We start from the raw sequence: 21,347 nt of genomic DNA on the forward strand, positions 1-21,347 counted from the left end.
TGGATCAGCAAATACTTTATCAGCACTGGTAATGTAAATCAGAGTTAACAACTTTGAGAGCAAATATAATTTATGAATGAAAGTCAGCATAAAAAATAAAATTGATTGTATTATCCTCATCCTCCATTTAGGCTAAAAACATGACAGTAACCACAGTTTATATCACTAAGAATTGCATATTTAATCCAATCCATAGTAGAGTGTCTTTTGAGGGGAGACATTTCCTGAACGATGATACTGGGGAAAGAGTTTTAGAATCTGTCACAATCCTTAATGTTAAGATAGAATTGACAGTTTTGACTTAAATCTCCCAGGACAAATGGTTGCAATCCAACAGTTTGAGGTGTATTATTTGTCAAGTTGGGACACCATCTGTTCAGCAATTTAGCATTTTAAAAAAGGAAAGAGAAATGTAGGAAGATGGTGTGAGAGCTTAAGCATGTGAAAGTCCTGCCACCGATGATGCTCAAGCAGCCACACTGAAAGACCCACAGATATCTCAGTAACCTCAAGGGGTTGAAGATAGTTATAGAGATAGAGATTTAACATCGAGGTTGAGAATTTTATGATTGAAGATTTGCTTGGTTGGCGGCTGATGTAGGTCATTCACACTGGTGTAAATATGGGAATTTGACTTATTAGGGCTGGTCTAAAAGTTTTAGAAGAGACTGTTGGGGTGTTGTGGCAGAATTGCTATTTCTGGGCTACAAGGTCCAGTTTCAAGTCCCACCTGCCAAAGAACTATGCCATCTAGGTCTGATTGAGTTGATATAAATATACTTTGATGATTTTGTGGTCCAGTGGGAGTTTTCTGACTTTGTGCCAGAGGATCTGGGAAGATTTATAGAATTCATAGAGCCATACAGCATAGAAACAGGCCCTTCGGCCCACCATGTCTATGTCGAACAGCAAAGTTAAACTACATTGATCCTGTTTAGCTGCACTTGCTCCATAGCCTACTACGCCCTGGCATTTTAAGTGCTCATCCAGATGCTTCTTAAATGTGGCAAGGATACCTGCTTCCACTATGTTCTCAGGCAGTACATTTCATTTTTATACCACCCTCTGGGTGAAGAAAAGAATCTCTGCCTATCCCTTTCATAACTTTGTAGCCCTCAATCAGATCCCCTCAACTTCCTCTGCTCCAAGGAAAGCAAACCCAGCCTATCCAGTCTCTCCTTATGATTGAGACTTTTCGTCCCAGGCAACATTCTGGTGAATCTCCTCTGCACCCTCTCCAGTGCAACCATGTCTTTCTGATTGTGTGTCAACCAAAAAGAATTGCACACAGCATTCCTCTGTGGCCACAGCAATGTTTTATAAGGTAGTAACAAAGGCTTCCTTGCACCAATATTCGATGCCCTGACTAATGAAGGCAAATATCCTGTATGCTTTCTACACCACCCTGTCTGCTTGTGCTGACACCTTCAGGAATTTATGGACTACTACACCACTGTCCTTTTGATCCTTTGTACTCCCCAGGGACCTACCATTCAAAGCAAATGTCCTTCTTTTATTAGACCTCCCAAAATCCATCATGCCGCACTTATTATAAAGTCTGCGAAACCAGCAACAGGGGCCAGCATGGGGATTGACCCCACGACCTTGTCGTTATTAGCACCACGATATAAGCAGAGTTAACCAGTCACCACTCAGAATTATAGAGTCATAGAGACATACAGAAAGGAAACAGACCCTTCAGTCCAACTCATCCATGCCTACCAGATGTCCTATATAAATCTAGTCCCATTTGCCAGCATTTGGCCTATATTCCTCTAAATATTTACTGTTTATGTACTCATCTAGATGCTTTTTAAATTTTGTAATTATACCAGCCTACACCACATCCTGTGGCAGCTCATTCCATACATGCACACCCTCTGTGTGAAAAAGTTGCCCCTTTCGTCCCTTTTATATCTTTCCCTTCTCATCTTAAGCCTATGCCCTCTAATTATGGATTCCCCACCCTGGCGAAAAGATCTTGTCTATTTACCATATCCATGCCCCTTATGATTTTATAAACTGCTATAAGGTCACCACTCAGCCTCCAACACTTCAGGGAAAATAGCCCCAGCATATTCAGCCTCTCCCAATAGCTCAAACCCTGCAATCCTGGCAACATCCTCGTAAATCTTTTCTGATCCCTTTCTAATTTCACAACATCCTTCCATAAAGCAGGGAGACCAGAATTGCAAGCAATACTCCAAAAGTGGCCAAACCAATGTCCTGCACAGCCGCAGCATGACCTCCCAACAGCATATAGTCAATGATCTGACCAATAATGGCAAGCATACCAAATGCCTTCTTCACTATCCTATCTACCTGCAGCCCACTTTCAAGGACTATATACTTGCACTCCAAGGTTTCTTTGTTTAGTACACTCCCCAGGACCTTACCATTAAGTGTATAAGTCCTGCCCTGATTTGCCTTTCCAAAATACAGTACCTCACGTTTATCTAAATTATACTCCACCGGCCACTCCTTGGTCCATTGGCCTATCTGATCACGATTCTGTTACACTAAGGTAACCTTCTTTGCTGTCCACCACACCTCCAATTTTAGTGTCATCTGCAAACTTACTAACCATATCTCCTATGTTCGCATCCAAATCATTTATATAAATGACGGAAAACAGTGGACCCAGCATCGATCCTTGTGGCACACTGTTGGTTACAAGCCTCCAGTCTGAAAAGCAACCCTCCATCACCCGCCTCTGTCTTCTACCTTCAAGCTAGTTCTGTATCCAAATGGCTAGTTCTCCCTGTATTCCATGTGATCTAACCTGGCTAACCAGTCTACAATGAGGAATCTTGTCGAATGCCTTACTGAAGTCCATATAGATCACATCCACCACTCTGCCCTCATTAATCTTCTTCATTACTTCTTCAAAAAACTCAATCAAATTAGTGAGACATGATTTCCCATGCACAAAGCCATGTTGACTTTCCCTAATCAGTCCTTGCCTTTCCACATACATGGAAATCCTGTCCCTCAGGATTCCATCCAACAATGTGCCCACCACTAATGTCAGGCTCCGGTCTATAGTCCCTAGCTTTCCCTTACCACCTTTCTTAAATAGTGTCACCAAGTTAGCCAACCTCCACTCTTAGCCAATTTCCACTCTTCCTGTGCCTATCGATGATACAATTATCTCAGCAAGGGACCCAACAATCTCTTCCCTAGCTTCCCACAGATTTATAGGGTACACTTGATCAGGCCCTGGGGATTTATCCAGCTTTATGCGTTTTAAGACATCCAGCACCAGCTACTCTATAATATGGACATTTTTCAAGATGTCGCTATTTATTTCCCCATGTTCTATTTCTTCCATATCCTTCTCCGCAGTAAACACTGATGCAAAATACTCATTTAGAATGTCACCCATCTCCTGCGGTTCCACATATAGGCAGCCTTGCTGATCTTTAAGGGGCGCTGTTCTCTGCCTAGTTACTCTTTTTGTCCTTAATGTGTCTGTAGAATCGCTTTGGATTTTCCTTAACCCTATTTGCCAAAGCTGTTTCATGTTCCCTTTATGCCTTCCTGATTTCCCTTTTAAGTATACTCCTACTGCCTTTATACTCTTCTGGAGATTCACTCGATCCCTGCCGCCTATACCTGACATATGCTTCCTTCTTTTTCTTCACCAATATCTCAATTTCTCTAGTCATCCAAAATCCCCTACACCTACCAGCCATGCCCTTCCCCCTCCCCCTAACAGGAACACACTGTTCTCTGGACTCTCAATATTTCATTTTCCAGCCGTCCTTTTACCTGTGAACATCTGCCACTGATCAACTTTTGAATGTTCTTGCCTAATACGGTCAAAGTTGGCCTTCCTCCAATTTCGAACTTTAAGATCCGGTCTATCCTTTTCCATCATTATTTTAAAACTGATAGAATCATAATACTGGCCCCAAAGTACCACCCGACAGACAGCTCAGTTATCTGCCCTGCCTTAATTCCCAAGAGTAGGTCAAGTTTTACATCTTCCTATTAGGTGCATCCACATACTGAATCAGAAAATTTTCTTGAAAACACTTAATAAATTCCTCTCTATCCAAGCCCTTAGCACTATGGCAGTCCCAGTCTATGGAAAATTAAAATCCCCTACAATAACCGCATTATTATTCTCATAGATGACTGAGATCTCCTTACAAACTTGTTTCTCAATTTTCCACTGATTATTGGGGAGCCTACAATCTCAAAAAGGTGATCATCCTTTCTTATTTCTCAGTTCCACCCAAATAACTTCCCTGGGCATATTCCCAGGAATATCCTCCCTAAGTACAGCAGTAATGTTATGCTTAATCAAACACCATTCCCCCTCCTCTTTTACTCCCCTTTCTATTCTTCCTATAGTATTTATACCCTGGAACGTTAAGCTGCCAGTCCTGTCCATCCCTGAGCCATATCTCTGTAACTGCTATGATATCCCAGTCCCATGTTCCCAACTATGCCCTCAGTTCATCTGCCTTATCTGTTAGGCCATAGAAATAAATGCAGTTTAATTTATCAGTCCTACCTCATTCTCTGCTTTGTTCCTGCCTGCCCTGACTATTTGACTTACTCCTTTTCCCAACTGTATCAATCTCAGACTGCTCTTGTTCCTCACGGTCTCCCTCGGTCCCACCCTTGCTAGTTTAAATCCTCTTGAGCAGCTTTAGCAAATCTCCCGCAAGTATATAAGTCCCCTCCCAATTCAGGTTTAATCCCTCCTTCTTATATTGGTCACTTCTACCCCAGAAGAGATTCCAATGATCCAAAAATGTGAATGCTTCTCCCCTGCACCAGTTCCTCAGCTACACATTTATCTAATTTATTCTCCTATTCCTACCCTCACTAGCTGTGGCACCGAGAGTAATCCAGCTATTACTACCCTTGAGGACCAACATAAGAACTAGGAGCAGGAGTAGGCCATCTGGCCCCTCGAACCTGCCCTGCCATTTAATAAGATCATGGCTGATCTTTTTGAGACTCAGCTCCACTTACCCGCCCGCTCACCATAACCCTTAATTCCTTTACTTTTCAAAAATTTATCTAGCCTTGCCTTCAACCGCTTCACTGGGCAGGGAATTCCACAGATTCACAACCCTTTGGGTGAAGAAGTTCCTCCTGACCTCAGTCCTACATCTCCCCTTTATTTTGAGGCGATGCCGTCTAGTCCTAGTTTCACCTGCCAGCGGAAACAACCTCCCTGCCTCCACTTTATCTATTCCCTTCATAATCTTATATGTTTCTATAAGATCTCCCCTCATTCTTCTGAATTCCAATGAGTATAATCCCAGTCTACTCAGTCTCTCCTCATAATCCAACCCTCTCAACTCTGGAATCAACCGAGTGAATCTCCTCTGCACCCCCTCCAGTGCTAGTATATCTCTTCTCAAGTAAGGAGACCAAAACTGCACACAGTACTCCAGGTGTGGCCTCGCCAGGACCCTATACAGCTGCAGCATAGCCTCCCTGTTTTTAAACTCCATCCCTCGAGCAATGGCAGACAAAATTCCATTTGCCTTCTTAATCACCTGCTGCACCTGCAATCCCACCTTCAGCGATTCATGCACAAGGACACCCAAGTCCCTCTGCACAGCAGCGTGCTGCAATTTTTTACCATTTAAAACATAGTCCATTTTGCTGTTATTCCTACCAAAATGGATGACCTCACACTTATCAACATTGTACTCCATCTGCCAGACCTTTGCCCACTCACTTAGACTATCTATATCCCTCTGCAGACTTTCAGTGTCTTCTGCACACTTTGCTCTACCACTCACCTTAGTGTCATCTGCAGATTTTGACACACCACACTTAGTCTGCAACTCCAAATCATCTATGTAAATTGTAAACAATTGAGGTCCCAACACTGATCCCTGAGGCACACCACTAGCCACTGACCGCCAACCAGAAAAACATCCATTTACCCCTACTGTTTGCTTTCTACTGGTCCACCAATCCTCTATCCATGCCAATACATTACCTGTAATACCATGCAACTTTATCTTATGTAGCAGCCTTTGGTGTGGCACCTTGTCAAATGCCTTCTGGAAATCCAGATACACCACATCCAAAGGTTCCCCATTGTCCACCATGCAAGTAATGTCCTCAAAGAATTCCATCAAATTAGTTAAACATGACCTATCCTTCATGAACCCATGCCGGGTGTTCCCAATGGGACAATTTATATCCAGATGTCTTGGTATTTCTTCCCTAATGATAGATTCAAGCATTTTCCCCACTACCGAAGTTAAGCCAACTGGGCTATAGTTACCTGCTTTTTGTCTACTTCCTTTTTTAAACAGTGGTGTCACGTTGGCTGTTTTCCAATCTGCGGGAACCACCCCAGAGTCCAGTGAATTTTGGTAACTAGTGCATTTGCTATTTCCCCCATCACCTCTTTTAGTACCCTGGGATGCATTTCATCAGGGCCAGGAGACTTGTCTACCTTTAGCCCCATTAGCTTGCCCAGCACTGCCTCTTTAGTGATAATGATAGTTTCTAGGTCCTCACCTGCTATAACGTTCTTGCCATTAGTTTTCGGGATGTTATTTGTGTCTCCCACTGTGAAGACCGACACAAAATAACTGTTTAATGTCTCGGCTATTTCCTCGTTCCCAGTTATTAAATTGGCCTTCTCATCCTCTAAAGGACCAATGTTTACCTTTGCCACTCTTTTACGATTTACATATTTATAGAAACTTTTGCTGCCTGTTTTTATATTCTGAGCTAGTTTACTCTCATAATCTATCTTACTTGTCTTTATAACTTTTTTTGTGGCTTTCTGTTGGCCTTTAAAGATTTCCCTGTCTACTAGTTTCGCACTACTCTTTGCTTTTTTGTATGTGTTTCTTTTCAATCTGATACTTTCCTTTATTTCCTTAGACATCCATGGCTGGCTCTCTCTTTTCCTACAGTTCTTCCTTTTCACTGGAATATACTTCTGCTGAGCACTGTGAAAAATTGTTTTGAAAGTCCTCCACTGTTCCTCAATTGACCCACCATAAAGTTTTTGCTCCCATTCTACCTTAGCTAACTCCTTCCTCATTCCTTCATAGTCTCCTTTAGAACATGGAACATTACAGCGCAGTACAGGCCCTTCGGCCCTCGATGTTGCGCCGACCTGTGAAACCAATCTGAAGCCCATCTAACCTACACTATTCCGTTATCATCCATATGTTTACCCAATGACCATTTAAATGCCCTTAAAGTTGGCGAGTCTACTACTTTTGCAGGCAGGGCATTCCACGTCCTTACTACTCTCTGAGTAAAGAACCTACCTCTGACATCTGTCCTATATCTATCACCCCTCAATTTAAAGCTATGTCCCCTCGTGCTAGCCGTCACCATCCGAGGAAAAAGGCTCTCACTGTCCACCCTATCTAATCCTCTGATCATCTTGTATGTCTCTATTAAGTCACCTCTTAACCTTCTTCTCTCGAACGAACACAGCCTCAAGTCCCTCAGCCTTTCCTCATAAGACCTTCCCTCCATACCAGGCAACATCCTGGTAAATCTCCTCTGCACCCTTTCCAATGCTTCCACATCCTTCCTATAATGTGGCGACCAGAACTGTACGCAATAGTCCAAGTGCGGCTGCACCAGAGTTTTGTACAACTGCAACATGACCTCATGGCTCCAAAACTCAATCCCTCTACCAATAAAACCTAACACACCGTACACCTTCTTAACAACCCTATCAACCTGGGTGGCACCTTTCAGGGATCTATGCACGTGGACACCGAGATCTCTCTGCTCATCCACACTACCAAGAATCTTACCATTAGCCCAGTACTCTGTATTCCTGTTACTCCTTCCAAAGTGAATCACCTCACACTTTTCCACATTAAACTCCATTTGCCACCTCACAGCCCAGCTCTGCAGCTTATCTATGTCCCTCTGTAACCTGCAACATCCTTCCGCACTATCCACAACTCCACCGACTTTGGTGTCATTCGCAAATTTACTAACCCATCCTTCATCCCTCATCCAGGTCATTTATAAAAATGACAAACAGCAGTGGCCCCAAAACAGATCCTTGAGGTACACCACTAGTAACTGAACTCCAGGATGAACATTTCCCATCAACCACCACCCTCTGTCTTCTTACAGCTAGCCAATTTCTCATCCACACCGCTAAATCACCCTCAATCCCATGCCTCCGTATTTCCTGCACTAGCCTACCTTTGTTTAAGCACAGGACATAGGTACTGGATTTAACCTTCTCACGCTCCATCTGTATTTTAAATTCGACCGTACTGTGATCGCTCCTTCCGAGAGGAGATCGGATTGATAACTGTGAGATCATTAATTATTCCTGTCTCATTACACAGGACTAGATCTAGGATAGCTTGCTCCCTCATAGGTTCCATTACATATTGTTCAAGGAAATTATCGCGGATGCATTCTATGAACCCCTCCTCAAGGCTGCCATGACCGACCTGGTTTGACCAATCGATATGTAGATTAAAATCCCCCATGATAATTGCTGTACCATTTTTACTACTTTTTAAATTCCTGCCTAACTTCCTATATTCTCTCTTCAGAATCTCGTCCTTTGCTCTTCTATGTTGTTAGTTCCAATGTGTACAATGACCTCCTGCTGGTCCCTCTTCCCCTTTGAGAATATTCTGCACCGTCTCTGAGATATCCTTGATCCTGGCACCAGGGAGGCAACACACCATTGTAATGTCTCGCTGTTGGCTGCATAAATGTCTGGATGTGCCTCTGACTAGACAGTCCCCTAGCACAAACGACCGCTTGGAACCTGGCATTACCCCTCGTTATATTAGAGCCAGCCTTGATACCAGAAACCTGGCAGTCAGTGCTACACTTCCCTGAGAGTCATTACCCCCTACATTTTCCAAAACAGCATACTTGTTTAAGATGGGATAGACACAGGAGACTCCTGCACTACCTGCCTCTGTCTCCTACCTTTCCTGGAGGTCACCCAGCTACCTGCCTGCACCTTCAGTTTATGTCCCTTCCTGCAATTGCCATCCATCACAACCCCTAGCTCCTGTAAATTCCTCATTGCCGAGAACTGCCTCTTCAACCGATCCATGCAATCGGGTAGGATTTGCAACCAAGCAAACTCCCTGCAGATATAATTAGTAACATGGAAACTCTCTCTAACCTCCCACATGTGACAGGAGTGCATCACTCTACTAAAGGCCAACTTTGCACATTAACAGTCTACAGACACAGAAAATAGCGCTGTCTTACTGCTCCAAGCTAAATTAGTATCTATGTTTTTTTTATTTTTAAAGTTTAATCAAGAGAGATATTTCAATAAAACATATATAAATAAAAAGAACGCACTCTACTCACTATTGTAGATTTCCAAAAAAAAGCTAGCCGCTTAGCTGCTCATCTCCCCACACAGTTTTCATCAAGATCAACTGTGAATTTTGCTATTTGTTTATTTTTCTGAGACGAATTCTGATATCCAGAGGTACTTGAAATCAAACAGCAGAGGCAGTAGCTGATAACATTGACTGCTGGGTCAGATAGCAGTGTAGGTTTCTTTCTCCAATGATTCACTTGCCACCATGTGGTCACTGCCTTTGCCTCCCTTCCTCGTTTTTTTAAAGTGCCGTTGTTTTGATTTTTTTTCCCCAAAAGTTCCAAAACAATGCAATAGCTTATAAAACAGTAATTACTGCTCCTAGAATTCAAGGAAATCAGCTCCAACACTGAAACTACCTTCTTACAGCCACAACTTTTTCCCATCCTCCATCTTGGATTACCCAGAATCACCTGGTACCACTCAGACTTAACTAGCCACTACCTTAGATCTGACCAGCTAACACCCTGAGCTAACCATCCACCACTTTGAGCTGACTAGCCATTAACTCAGAGCTAACCAGCTAACACTCAGAGCTAACCATCCACCATTCAAAGTTAACCAAATACCACTTGGATTAAACCAGCACCACTCTGAGCTAAATAAAAACAGAAAGAACCATAAAAAAACAATAAATTGCTGGAAAAACTCAGCAGGTCTGGCAGCACCTGTGAAGAAAAATCAGAGTTAGTATTTCGGCTTCAGCGACCCTTCCTCAGAACGGATGGTAGCTAGGAAAAGGTTGGTTTATATGCAGAAGACAGGTTGGCGGGGGTGGGGGGTGAGGGGGCGTGGATAAGGATTAAATGACAGGTGGGGATAGAGCCCAAAGAGAGAGAAGAACAATTGGGCAGACAAAGGAGTTGATAACGAATCTGCCTAAGAGGGTGAATAGCTGTTAATGGAGACTGTTAGCGGCTAACAATAGGTAGTGTGTAATGGTGTGTAATTATGTGGTAACAAGACCTGATGTGTGGGTTAGGGGGGTTACGACATGGTAGAGTTCAGGCTCTAAAATTATTGAATGCGGTATTGAGTCTAGAGGGCTGCAGGGTTCCCAAGCAGAAAATGAGGTGTTGTTATTCTAGCTTGCGCTGAGCATCGCTGGAACAATGCAGCAAGCCTGAGACAGAGATGTTGACCAAGGAACAGGGTGGCGTGTTAAAGTGGCAGACAGTTGGAAGCTCAGGGTCTTTTTTGCGCGTTGAATGCAGATGTTCTGCAAAGTGGTCACCCTGTCCAAGCTTCGTTTCCCCAGTGTAGAGGAGACCACATTGCGAGCAGTGAATGCTGTAGACTAGATTGTGGGAAGTGCAGGTAACATGCTGCCTCACTTGGAAGGTATGTTTGGGCCCTTGGATACTGGGGAGGGAGGAGGTAAATAGGCAGGTGTTACACCTTCGCCAGTTGTAGGGGAAGGTGCCATGGGGCTATTAGTTGGGGGGTGGGGAGGTGGGGTGTGGGTGTTGGGAGTGAAGGAAGAATGGACCAGGGTGTCCCAGAGGGAATGGTCCTTGCGGAAGGTGGACAAGCAAGGGGAGGGGAATACGTGTCTGGTGGTGCCATCTCGTTGGAGGTGGCCATCTCGTTGGAGGTGGCGGAACTGGTGGCTGATGATCTTCTGAATGTGGATGCTAGTGGGATGGTAGGTAAGGACAAGGGAAACCCTATCGCTGTTGTGGGAGGGAAGATGGGGGTGAAGGCAGAAGTGCCGGAGATGGGTCAAAGCTGATTGAGAGCTCTGCTGACAGCGGTGCTGGGGAATCCTCGGTTGAGGAAGAACGTGGACATTTCGGAGGCTCCCTTGTCAAAATTGGCCTCATCAGAATATATGCAATGGAAACTGAGGAACTGAGAGAATCGAATGGAGTCTTTACAGGAAGCAGGTGCAAGGATGTATAGTCCAGGTAACTGTGGGAATCAGTTGGTTTATAGTGGATATTAATGGCCAGTCTATCCCCAGAAATGGAAACAGAGATGTTGAGGAAGGGAAGGGAGGAGCCAGAGACAGATCAGGTGACAGTGTGGGCAGGGTGGAAACTGGAAGCAAAATTGATGAACTTTTCCAATTCCAGAAGAGAGAGGGAAGCAGTGCCGATGATATCATGGATATATCAGAGAAAGAGTTTTGGGTGGGGCCCGGAATAGTACTGGAACAAGGAATATTCTATGTATTCCACGAAGAGACAGGTATAACTGGGGCCCATGCAGGTACCCATGGCCTCTGTTCTGACCTGAAGAAAATGGGAGTTTTTAAAACAGAACAAAAACAAAGTTGCTGGAAAAGCCCAGCAGGTCTGGCAGCATCTGTGAAGGAAAAAACAGAGTTAACGTTTTGGGTCCGGTGACCCTTCCTCAGAACCCTTCCTCAGTAGTTAAAAGAGAAGTTGTTGAGGGTGAGGATGAGCTTAGCGAAGCAGGGGAGTGTGGCGGTGGGTGAGGGTGATTCAGGCCTTTGCTCCACTAAGAAGTGGAGAACCCTGAGACCATCCTAGTGGGTGATGGATGTGTAAAGGGATTGCGTAATAAAAACCAAAAGAACTGTGGATGCTGTAAATCAGGAACAAAAACAAAGTTGCTGGAAAAACTCAGTAGGTCTGGCAGCATCTCTGTAGGAAAAATCAGAGTTAACGTTTCTGGTCCAGTGACCCTTCCTCAGAACTGTTTTGAGGAAGGGTCACCAGACCCGAAACGTTATGCTGCCAGACCTGCTGAGTTTCTCCAGCAATTTTGCTTTTGTAAAGGGATTGCATGTCCATAATAAAGAGGAGACAGCTGGAGCCTGCAAACTGGAAATTCTGAAACTGCCATAAAGCAATCAGAGGAATCATGAATGTACATGGGCAGGGACTGGACTGGGGAGAAAAGACTGAGTCAGCCACCACTCAGAGTTAATCAGCCACTTCTCAGAGCTAAACAGCCATCACACATTGTCATGTATCTTAATATTTGCAAGCAGGTTGTTCTTTTTTATATTTTGAGATAATGTTAATTCAAGGTCATGGAAGTGAGCGGGTATGAAGCCATAGATTTGTCATTACTATGTTTTGAGAATGCTATGCCCACCAATAGCGACCTGGAAGTTACCACTGGTCTGGACCATAACGGACCAGCCATTTATGTAAATACTTTGGCTTTAAGAACAATTGACAATGGTTACATGGTTGCTGTTAGACTGACATTTAATCCCAGATTTTACAATGAATTTCACCTTTCATGGTGGGATTCGAATCTATGTCCTCAGAAAATTAATCTCAACACTCTCTTAAGGGTATTTCCCTGAGAAATAAACCAGAGAGTGATTGACTGTCATTTATCTGGCTGCATTGAAAAAAGTGCAGTGTGAGCACATGGTTTTTCTATCCATAAGGAACAGGGTCCTGTGTATTATTTTATGTAGCTCCCAGTCTGCACAATCGTGTCATGCTGTTACCCCGTTGACAGTCTCAAGTTGGTTGTCAACGTAATCCTTCGCATTCTTGGGATTTTGCAACAAATTTTGTCCAATTGCTTTGAAGACTCACAAAACAATGTCAACATTACATGTGATTCTAAAATTTGACAACATTTGGTTTATTCTCTTGTCCATTGCTCAGTGCATTGACTTGACCAGACAGAGGCATCCTGTCTTGTTTAAGATTGAAACAAATCTTGGCGGTTAGAAAGTTTATTTGCCATGGACACGTAATTACCAATCAGAGACCATTTGCTACTAACCAGCATGCTCCTCTTACCCAGTATAAATGTTGTTTTCATTTATTTCGGTATCCAGGTAGATTGGCCATACTAAATTGCCCATACTTTCCAGGGACATGCAGTTAGGTAGATTAGCCATGGGAAATGCAGGGTTACAGGGATAGGATAGGGGTGTGAGTCTGGATGGGATGCTCTTTGGAGAGTTGGTGTGGACTTGTTGGGCCACATGGCCTGTTTCCACAGTCAGGATTCAATGGTAGTTCCTGTGAATTGTCCTAATGAGTTCCAGGCAGAAAGCTTTGACAAAATGTGTCCTTTCTCATCAATACTTCATTAATATATCTCCTGACAGCATTTGAATATGGGAGCACATTACTGCAGATGCTGGAATCTGTACTGAAAATAGCAGTTCTGAGGAAGGGTCTCTTGACCCAAAACGATGCTGCCAGACCTGCTGAGCTTTTCCAGCAATTTCTGTTTGTGTTTCTGTTTTTGTTTTTGTTTCTGAAAACAACAAATGCTGAAGATCACAGCAGGTCAGGTAGCATCCATGGAGATAGGGCAAGCTAACGTTTCAAGTCTAGATGACTTTTCATTAGAGCTGACGTGAAGTGTGGAGGAGGCAGCATTTATGCTATAGTTGGGGGTGGTGGAGTGTAGAGTACTGGGGGAGGTTGATAGTTCAGATTAAGTGATTGCAGTGTGAGAATGGCAGAACAATGGTGTGACTAACTGCCAGACAGGAAAGAAGAGACAGTCCCACTGGGGTGGGATAGGGGAGAGAGGACATTGTGACCGAGAATATAACAAGTAAAGCTCAAAGAAAGGGAAGGAACATGAGTTAGGGTTCACACTGTCACTGACCTCATTACTTCAGGAGATCTTACCCCTACTGCCTCCAACCTTATGGTCTCCCAACCCTAGGCAGCCCACTTCTACCTCCTTCCCAAAATTCACAGACCAGACTGCTCCCATAGGCCCATCATATCAGCCTGTTCCTGCCCCATGAGCTCATTTCCTCCTACCTTGACTCCATCCTCTCTCCACTTAACCAGACCCTGTCCACCTGCATCCGCAATTCCTTTGATTTCCTCCACCATATTGACAATATCCAGTTCCCTGACCCTAACTGCCTTCTGTTCACCATGGATGTCAAATCCCTCTATACCTCCACTCTCCTCCAGGATGGTCTGAGAGCTTTTGGCTTCTTCCTCAACCAGAGGCCTGAACAATCCCATCCACCACCACTCTCCTCCGCTTGGCTGAACTTGTTCTCTCACTTGGCTGAACTTGTTCTCTCACTGAACAATTTCTCCTTGAATTCATCTCACTTCTGACAAGGAAAAGGAGTAGCTACAGGCACCCACGCGTCCCCAGTTATGCCTGCCTCTTTATGCGGTATGTGAAACAATCCAGTCCTAGAGTGGCTTCCTCCCACAACCTTTTTCTTGGTACGTCAATAACTGTTTTGGTGCCATTTCATGCTCCTGCCAGTACCTTGAAAAATTTGTTCATTTTGCCTCTAATTTTCACCCCTCTATACCCCACTTTCAACATTTGCCTTCCTTTCTTTGACCTCTCTGTCTCCATTTTGGGGAATAAACTGTCCACTGCCATCCATTACAAAACCACTGACTCCCATAGCTATCTTCACTACAGCTCTTCACACCCCATGCCCTCCAAAGATTCCATCACATTCTCCAAATTCCTTCGCCTGCGTCATGTCTGTTTGGATGATGCCACCTTAGAAAACGGCACAGCTGACATGGCTTGCTTCTTCCATACCCGTGGTTTCCCATCCACTGTGGTTGACAGGGCCCTCAACCGCATCCGACCTATCACCCTGCTTCTGCCCTTGTCCCTTTCCATCACTCATAACAGCGTGATCCATTCCCCCATGTCTTCATCCTACTAGCCTCCGCATTCAAAGGATCATTCTTCACCTTTTCAACAACCACCGAACACATCTTCCTCTCACTCACCTTGTCTGCATTTCGCAGGGATCCTTCTCTCCGGGACACCCTAGTCCATTCATCAACCACTAACACCATCTCTCCTTCGCACTGCATCTTCCCATGTAAACGCAGAAGGTGCAACACCTGCCCCATCACCTCCTCCCTGCTCACCATCCAAGGGCCTAAACAGTCTTTCCCGGTGAAACAGCATTTCACCTGTATCTCCTCCAATCTTCTGTATTGTATTCACTGCACCCAATGTGGTCTACTCTGCATTGGAGAAACCAAATGCAAACTGGGTGACCACTTTGCAGAACACCTCTGCTCTGCAGAAGCATGACCCTGAACTTCCTGTTGCCTGTCATTTTAACACAGCATCCTGCTTGCATGCCCACTTGTCTGTCCTCGGCATGCTGCAGTGCTCCAGTGAATCACAGTGTAAACTGAAGGAACAACATTTCATCTTCAGACTAGGCACTTTACAACCTTCTGTACTTAACATTGAGTTCAACACTTTCAACTCCCATTCCTTTCCTTTCTTTTCGTTTTACTTGATACATTCTCTGTCACCACGTCCTGTTGCATCTCCCCCCACCCTAGTTGGACTGTCTGTTCTTTCAAGTCTGGCAGTTAGACATACTGTTGTTCTGCTATTCTCACATTCTGATCACTTAATCTGAACTACCAACATCCTTTCTCACCCAGCACTCTACACTCTGTACCGCACCATTCCCCCCCCGCAACTATAGTATAAGTGCTGTCCCTTCCACACTTCACATCAGCTCTTATGAAGAGTCATCTAGACTCAAAACGTTAGCTCGCTGTCTCTCCATGGATGTTGTCTGACCTGCAGTGATCGCCAGCATTTCTCATGTTCAGCATTTGAATATGTGTGAGTTTGGCCAGTGAGGTTTATTGCCAATAACAGGGATATTTGTTCATTAGTTTTCTCATGTTTTAACACTGTGAATCCATTGTTGGTTGTTGGAAAAGCCCATCTGGTTCACTATTGTCCTTTAGAGAATAAAATGGCCATCTTTACTTGGTCTGGCCTGCATGTGACTCCAGACCCACAGCAATGTGCTTGACTCTTAACTGCCCTCTGGACAGTTAGGGATGGGCAATAAATGCTGGCCTAGCCAGCGACGCCCTCATCCTGTGAACAAATAAAGAAAAAAAACTGTCTTGTGTAATTCCAGGAAAAAAGTGCACAAGACCTGGGGATTTGATCTGCTGGTTTATCCCACTATATCCTTTTGACTTTAGATTTGAAAGCAATAACTTGGGAGATTCTGGAATGAAAGTGCTAGCTGAGGCTCTGAGAGAACCCAACGGTAAAATACATGAATTATGGTATGTGCCAGAACACGTGAGATTGTATTCGTAATAAGCAAACTGCTGACTACTTAAATTGTTATTAATTTGCAAAACTGTACTTTAGAATTACTGAAAAATTCAAAGTTCTGTGCTACCAAATGGTGGTGAGCCATACTTTAATTAAGGGGTCAGTAACAGCTTTAATCATTCTTAAAAAGAGACCTGAAGCTGAACCTTTTGATCTTGACTCGTTAGGAATATAGTGCAAGCAAGCCAGCTTTAGAAAAGAAATAGCAATTATGCAGCATGAGATGAGAGTGCTGCCTGGTTGCATTATGGATGCCATAAAGATGAAATCAATACTGTGAACTGTCAAGCTTAGTAAACTGATTAAATTCAAACCAAGGAATTCCATTCTGGTTGCTCAGGATATTGCCATGAGGATGTAGCATGAATTGACTTTCTCCAATGCCCTTTCCTCGTTGATAAGATGCAATATGTGAACATGTGCATTTTGCTTATAGAACCAGTGGACTATATGTCAACATACAGCTTTCAACAATCACATTGCGAATCTGACTGATAATCTTAAATTGCTTTCCAATTTAATTCTTAATGCATTCAGGATTATTGTATAAATGCTGTCCAATAGCAGAATAACTCCTAATGTTGGACACATTGTTTTGAGTTTTACAATCATGGGCTGGTTGATCACAGCCAGCATGCTGTCTGCTGTGGGCACTGAAAGGGACAAGTTGTTTGGTGTGGTCCATCAATGAATGGGATTTATGGCCAACATAACTGGCATTACACCAGCCCTGAATCTCATGTCACGTTGCTCATAGTTGTGTTATAGGCAAAACCTTTTTTTTGTATTAACCTCAGCCTCCTATCAGTGAGGAATAACAGTGGTGTTCACTGCAAAGTAGTGGTGTGAAACAGTTAGCTTTACCTGTTACCTGTTACTCACAATTCTTTTCCAGGTAATCTTAGGTAGACTGGGCAAAATGTGGCAGCCTTGGGCTCGGTCATGACTCCACTTGATAAGTCAGTGAGTGATGATTTGATCACCCTAGCCATTATTGCACAGAACCTCACTGAAATGTCCTAGTGCAGTATTCAGCTTGCATAATGAATGGATAGTAAAGACACAATTCATGTGGTTGCTTTCAAGGCTGGCCTTGACCTGCCAAATTGACTGAAAGTCATTGTGCACTGGTTATTATATGCATTGGGCTTCCAACAGGGCATAGCATAAGCAGGCTTCTACGTATATAGATTGATAGAACCTGTACATCACCAAATAAAGTGAAAACTCTTATTACCATCAATAAGTTACAGTATTTAATATAGCTCTCATTAATTAGCAAGAAAACTGAAGTAGGTATTTGCCAGGATTTTTGCATTCATACCTATTGTTAGTACATACAATACTGAGGGTTTACTAGTGACTCTATCACTGATGTCAATAATAATGTACAGTGTTAGTTGATATCCATACGTTTTGTTTTTAGAAATGGTTTTACTGATACTCCTATTCCTTCTCTCTCTCCCTGTTTTTCAGGCTGGATAATAATAATCTCACGGATTCTTGTGTCATCGATCTTGTCTCTGCTCTCTGTACAAACCGATCATTAACTGTATTGGACTTGGGTAACAATAAACTGAGAGATTCAGGGGTGAACCTGTTGTCTGAAGCTCTAAAGAACCTGGAATGTAAAATACAGAAACTGTGGTATGAGCATTCATGATACATTATGAGATTGTGTTTATAATAATTGTCTAGCTGACAGATACATTTATTAGACACTAATTATAATGTTCTTGACAAGCACTTATGATTTATTCTGATCTCGCTTATTTTTGTTTCTGTTTCTCAGGCTGGATCGTCTTGAAATCACACATTCTTCTGCTCGTCATCTCTGCTCTGCTCTCAGTACAAACCGGTCGCTGAGGGATCTGAATCTGAGTAATAATGAACTGGGAAATTCAGGAGTGAATCTACTGTCTACGGCATTGAGGAATCCAGGCTGTAAAATACAGAAACTGGTGTAAGCACAACAATGTGTGAGATTGTATTTTTAAAAAATGGATATCTGATGCTGTACGTTATTAAATTGTCTGTAATGCTGTTATTGAAAACACATACATTTTTATTAGTCTCAGTAATTGTCATTAGGAATCTCTGTTCAGCTTTGTAGTGATAATTTTATTGATAAGCCTGTACATTAATATTGACATCACCGTCAGAGATTTACACTTCTTCCTGTTATTTCTCTCTTCTTATTCGTTCATCAGTCTAGATCAAATTGGTTTCACGGCTTCTTGTGCCAGGGAGCTTGCCTTAAATCTGAGCTCAAGTCAGTCACTGAGAGTTCTGAAACTGAATTTCAATCATCTGGCAGATTCACGAATGAAACTATCATCTGTGGCTCTGAAAAATGAAAATTGCAAAATGCAGACACTAGAGTAAGTACCAGACCGCATGAAATTGCACTTACTGTAACTGAATGTCTAATACTCTATCAGTAATAGAATTAGTAATAAATAAGGGGAATTTATTCTAACTCCAGTCTCTTATTCCAGACTGGCTTCTGTTGGTCTCACAGATTCTTGTGTCAATGATTTCGCCTCTGCTGTGAGTGCAAACCAGCCACTGATTGGTCCAAACCTGAGTTTAAACTTCTTCACAGATAAATCTGTCCCTGCTCTACACCAACTCATAAAGAACTATCAGAGTCTCAAATGGATTCGGTGAGCGTTTGTTGCAAAGATTAATGTAACAAATAAAACAGAAAAGCTTTTCAGCACTTTTATTTGATTGTTACCATTTCTAAAATTAAAGCCAGTTTCCCTCCTATTTAACTGCCATCCAATCTGTTTATTTTCTCCTCAATTTGTTTCAGACTCTGGTGCAATAGGTTCAGTTTCAATGGAGAGATTCAACTAAGGAAGCTACACAAGATCAGATCCAATCTGAGTGTGGAAGTGTGATTCGGACAAATTTCTGTGGCTAGTGGGACTCGAACCGATGGACTTTATGTTCCAGAGTTAGGAACATTACCACTAAACCCTCAGATTTACATTTACAAGTCTTTTGAATTAAACTGTTCAGCTATTTTATGACAAACCTCCAGGGAACGTGATCTCTAACCCAGACTTTCTCACCTGGAGGCAGGGGTACCACCACTGCACAATAAGACCCCTCACATTTCCATTAATAAACATTGCTCTTTTCATTGTACAGGCGTTCTGTGTCCATCCCCAACAACCACCTATGCTCCAGGTTGAAATCCTATTGACCATTTCTCTGTTCCCAGCTCAAGCTGAGTGAGGGTCACCTCCCGTTGAGTGGACAGAGGCCCAGCCACAGGATCACGAGACTCAGGGACCTGACCCCACAGTACTGCTTCAGGGTATCCAAGTGGAGACCTACACAGACTGGAAGGAGCCAGTGTGGGGCTCAGTGTGCGCAATGTGGGACACTGACAATTATGCTCGGCCTCCCAGCCCCACAGCACTACTTCTGAAGAATATCTGGGTCTCAATGATCCCCGGAGACATACACATTGTGACGACGCTGTGGCTTTAAGAGTTGTATTTTGTTCTGGTTTCTTTTAAGAGAGAGATTGAACAAGGGTGGCAGAGCAGTCTGTGGTAATGTAAACAGCTTTGTGAGGCCTTGGGTTTTTTTTTTAAAGTTGAAATAATAGAAGCACTCTGGATGGATGTATTCAGCTCTCATAGACTAGGATTTCTAGTTTTTTGATTTGGCAGAAGCTGCTGGAGTCTTGACAAAGTAGAAGTTATTTTTCCCTCTCTAGATTACAGCCAAAAGCTGGGGGTTCTCTTCCTAGGCTGCTGGATTGTATGTGAGACAAAATCTGTTTTCTGAATTTGCCTTTCTGCTAAGGGGTGTTTATGAGATCTTGCTATATTGGAAATGCTACTGTTTATTAGTAAAATAATCTATTATTCTGTTAAGTTTTTCAATAAAGTTATTCCAAGTTCCTCTTTCTATTGTTGTATTTTAACAATGTGTTTGAATAAATTGTGTTTTGCTTAATGTTGAGCAATTTGACCAATTGAATTGCATCAAGAACATAGCACCTCGCATTTACCTTTAAAACTATGAAAAAGGTATGGTCTAGACTACCTTCTTAATATACTTTGAGGGAGTCCATAGCACACATACAGGAAGAAGCCAGCAGTCTTGGCTGCAGTGAGACACTGACAATTACATTCAGTATTCCTGGGTTTGAGGAATAAAATATCCAGGGTTTCCACTCAGCATCAATGCCCAGTGAACATGCTGGGAAGTGAACCTGTGCAGGCTGAATTATTTAGCCATTTAACCCATCAGCTCTGCTCCAGAAGGCAAGAGCATCACATTCCTCAGAGACTGAAGTAGCAAGACTTGGAACAGTATCCGTATATAGGCTGACAAGTGGCAAGCAACTGTCAGGCCACACACATGCCAGGTAATGATCATCTCCAACAAAAGAGAATCTAACCATCATTATTTGACATTGGAAAAGGCAATTTGGCCAACTGCTAACAGAGCATTCAGTTCATTCTCACCCGTTTCTGGCAAAAACCCCCCTTTAAATCAATATCTGTGATCGAATTCATTCAAATTTCCAAAACGAATGATCTTTTTCACCAATTCCAGCAATCTGTTCAGGTTAGTTTATCAGGTACTGATATTGCTAACTTAAATTGTTTTCACCAATCTGCAGGAACTCAAACTCAGGACTGATGGTCAGATCTGATAGCAGATCGTTAAATAATCTGCCTTTGAATTATGTTACTAAAATTGCCAAGTAATCTTGCATACACATGTATTGTTGACTGCTTTTATCTAATCAATTTTAATACAGGTTTAGGTTTTGAAGTCAAACAACTCCTGTTCAGTGAGAGTTAGTAGGAACTGCCGATGCTGGAGAATCTGAGACAAAAAGGTGTAGAGCTGGATGAACACAGCAGGCCAAGCAGCATCAGAGGAGCAAGAAAGCTGACGTTTCGGGTCTAGACCCTTCTTC

At 43.0% G+C, this 21,347-nt stretch overlaps 1 protein-coding gene across 3 annotated transcripts in view; it reads left to right on the forward strand.

Annotated features, from left to right (window-relative positions):
- Window positions 1-20,323, forward strand: part of LOC125488096 (NACHT, LRR and PYD domains-containing protein 3-like) — a 46,888-nt gene extending 26,565 nt beyond the window's left edge. For all 3 annotated transcript variants that reach the window (XM_048620936.1, XM_048620938.1, XM_048620937.1), the window contains 6 exons: window positions 16,255-16,341; window positions 17,870-18,040; window positions 18,186-18,356; window positions 18,604-18,774; window positions 18,892-19,059; window positions 19,212-20,323. In XM_048620936.1, the coding sequence (XP_048476893.1) occupies window positions 16,286-16,341; window positions 17,870-18,040; window positions 18,186-18,356; window positions 18,604-18,774; window positions 18,892-19,059; window positions 19,212-19,299 (825 nt within the window). In that variant the 5' untranslated portion in view covers window positions 16,255-16,285 and the 3' untranslated portion in view covers window positions 19,300-20,323. The remainder of the gene's footprint in view (window positions 1-16,254; window positions 16,342-17,869; window positions 18,041-18,185; window positions 18,357-18,603; window positions 18,775-18,891; window positions 19,060-19,211) is intronic.
- The last annotated feature ends 1,024 nt before the right edge of the window (window positions 20,324-21,347 follow it).

Source organism: Rhincodon typus, chromosome 49 (genome assembly GCF_021869965.1).
Source record: "Rhincodon typus isolate 14 chromosome 49, sRhiTyp1.1, whole genome shotgun sequence".
Lineage (NCBI taxonomy): Eukaryota > Metazoa > Chordata > Chondrichthyes > Orectolobiformes > Rhincodontidae > Rhincodon > Rhincodon typus.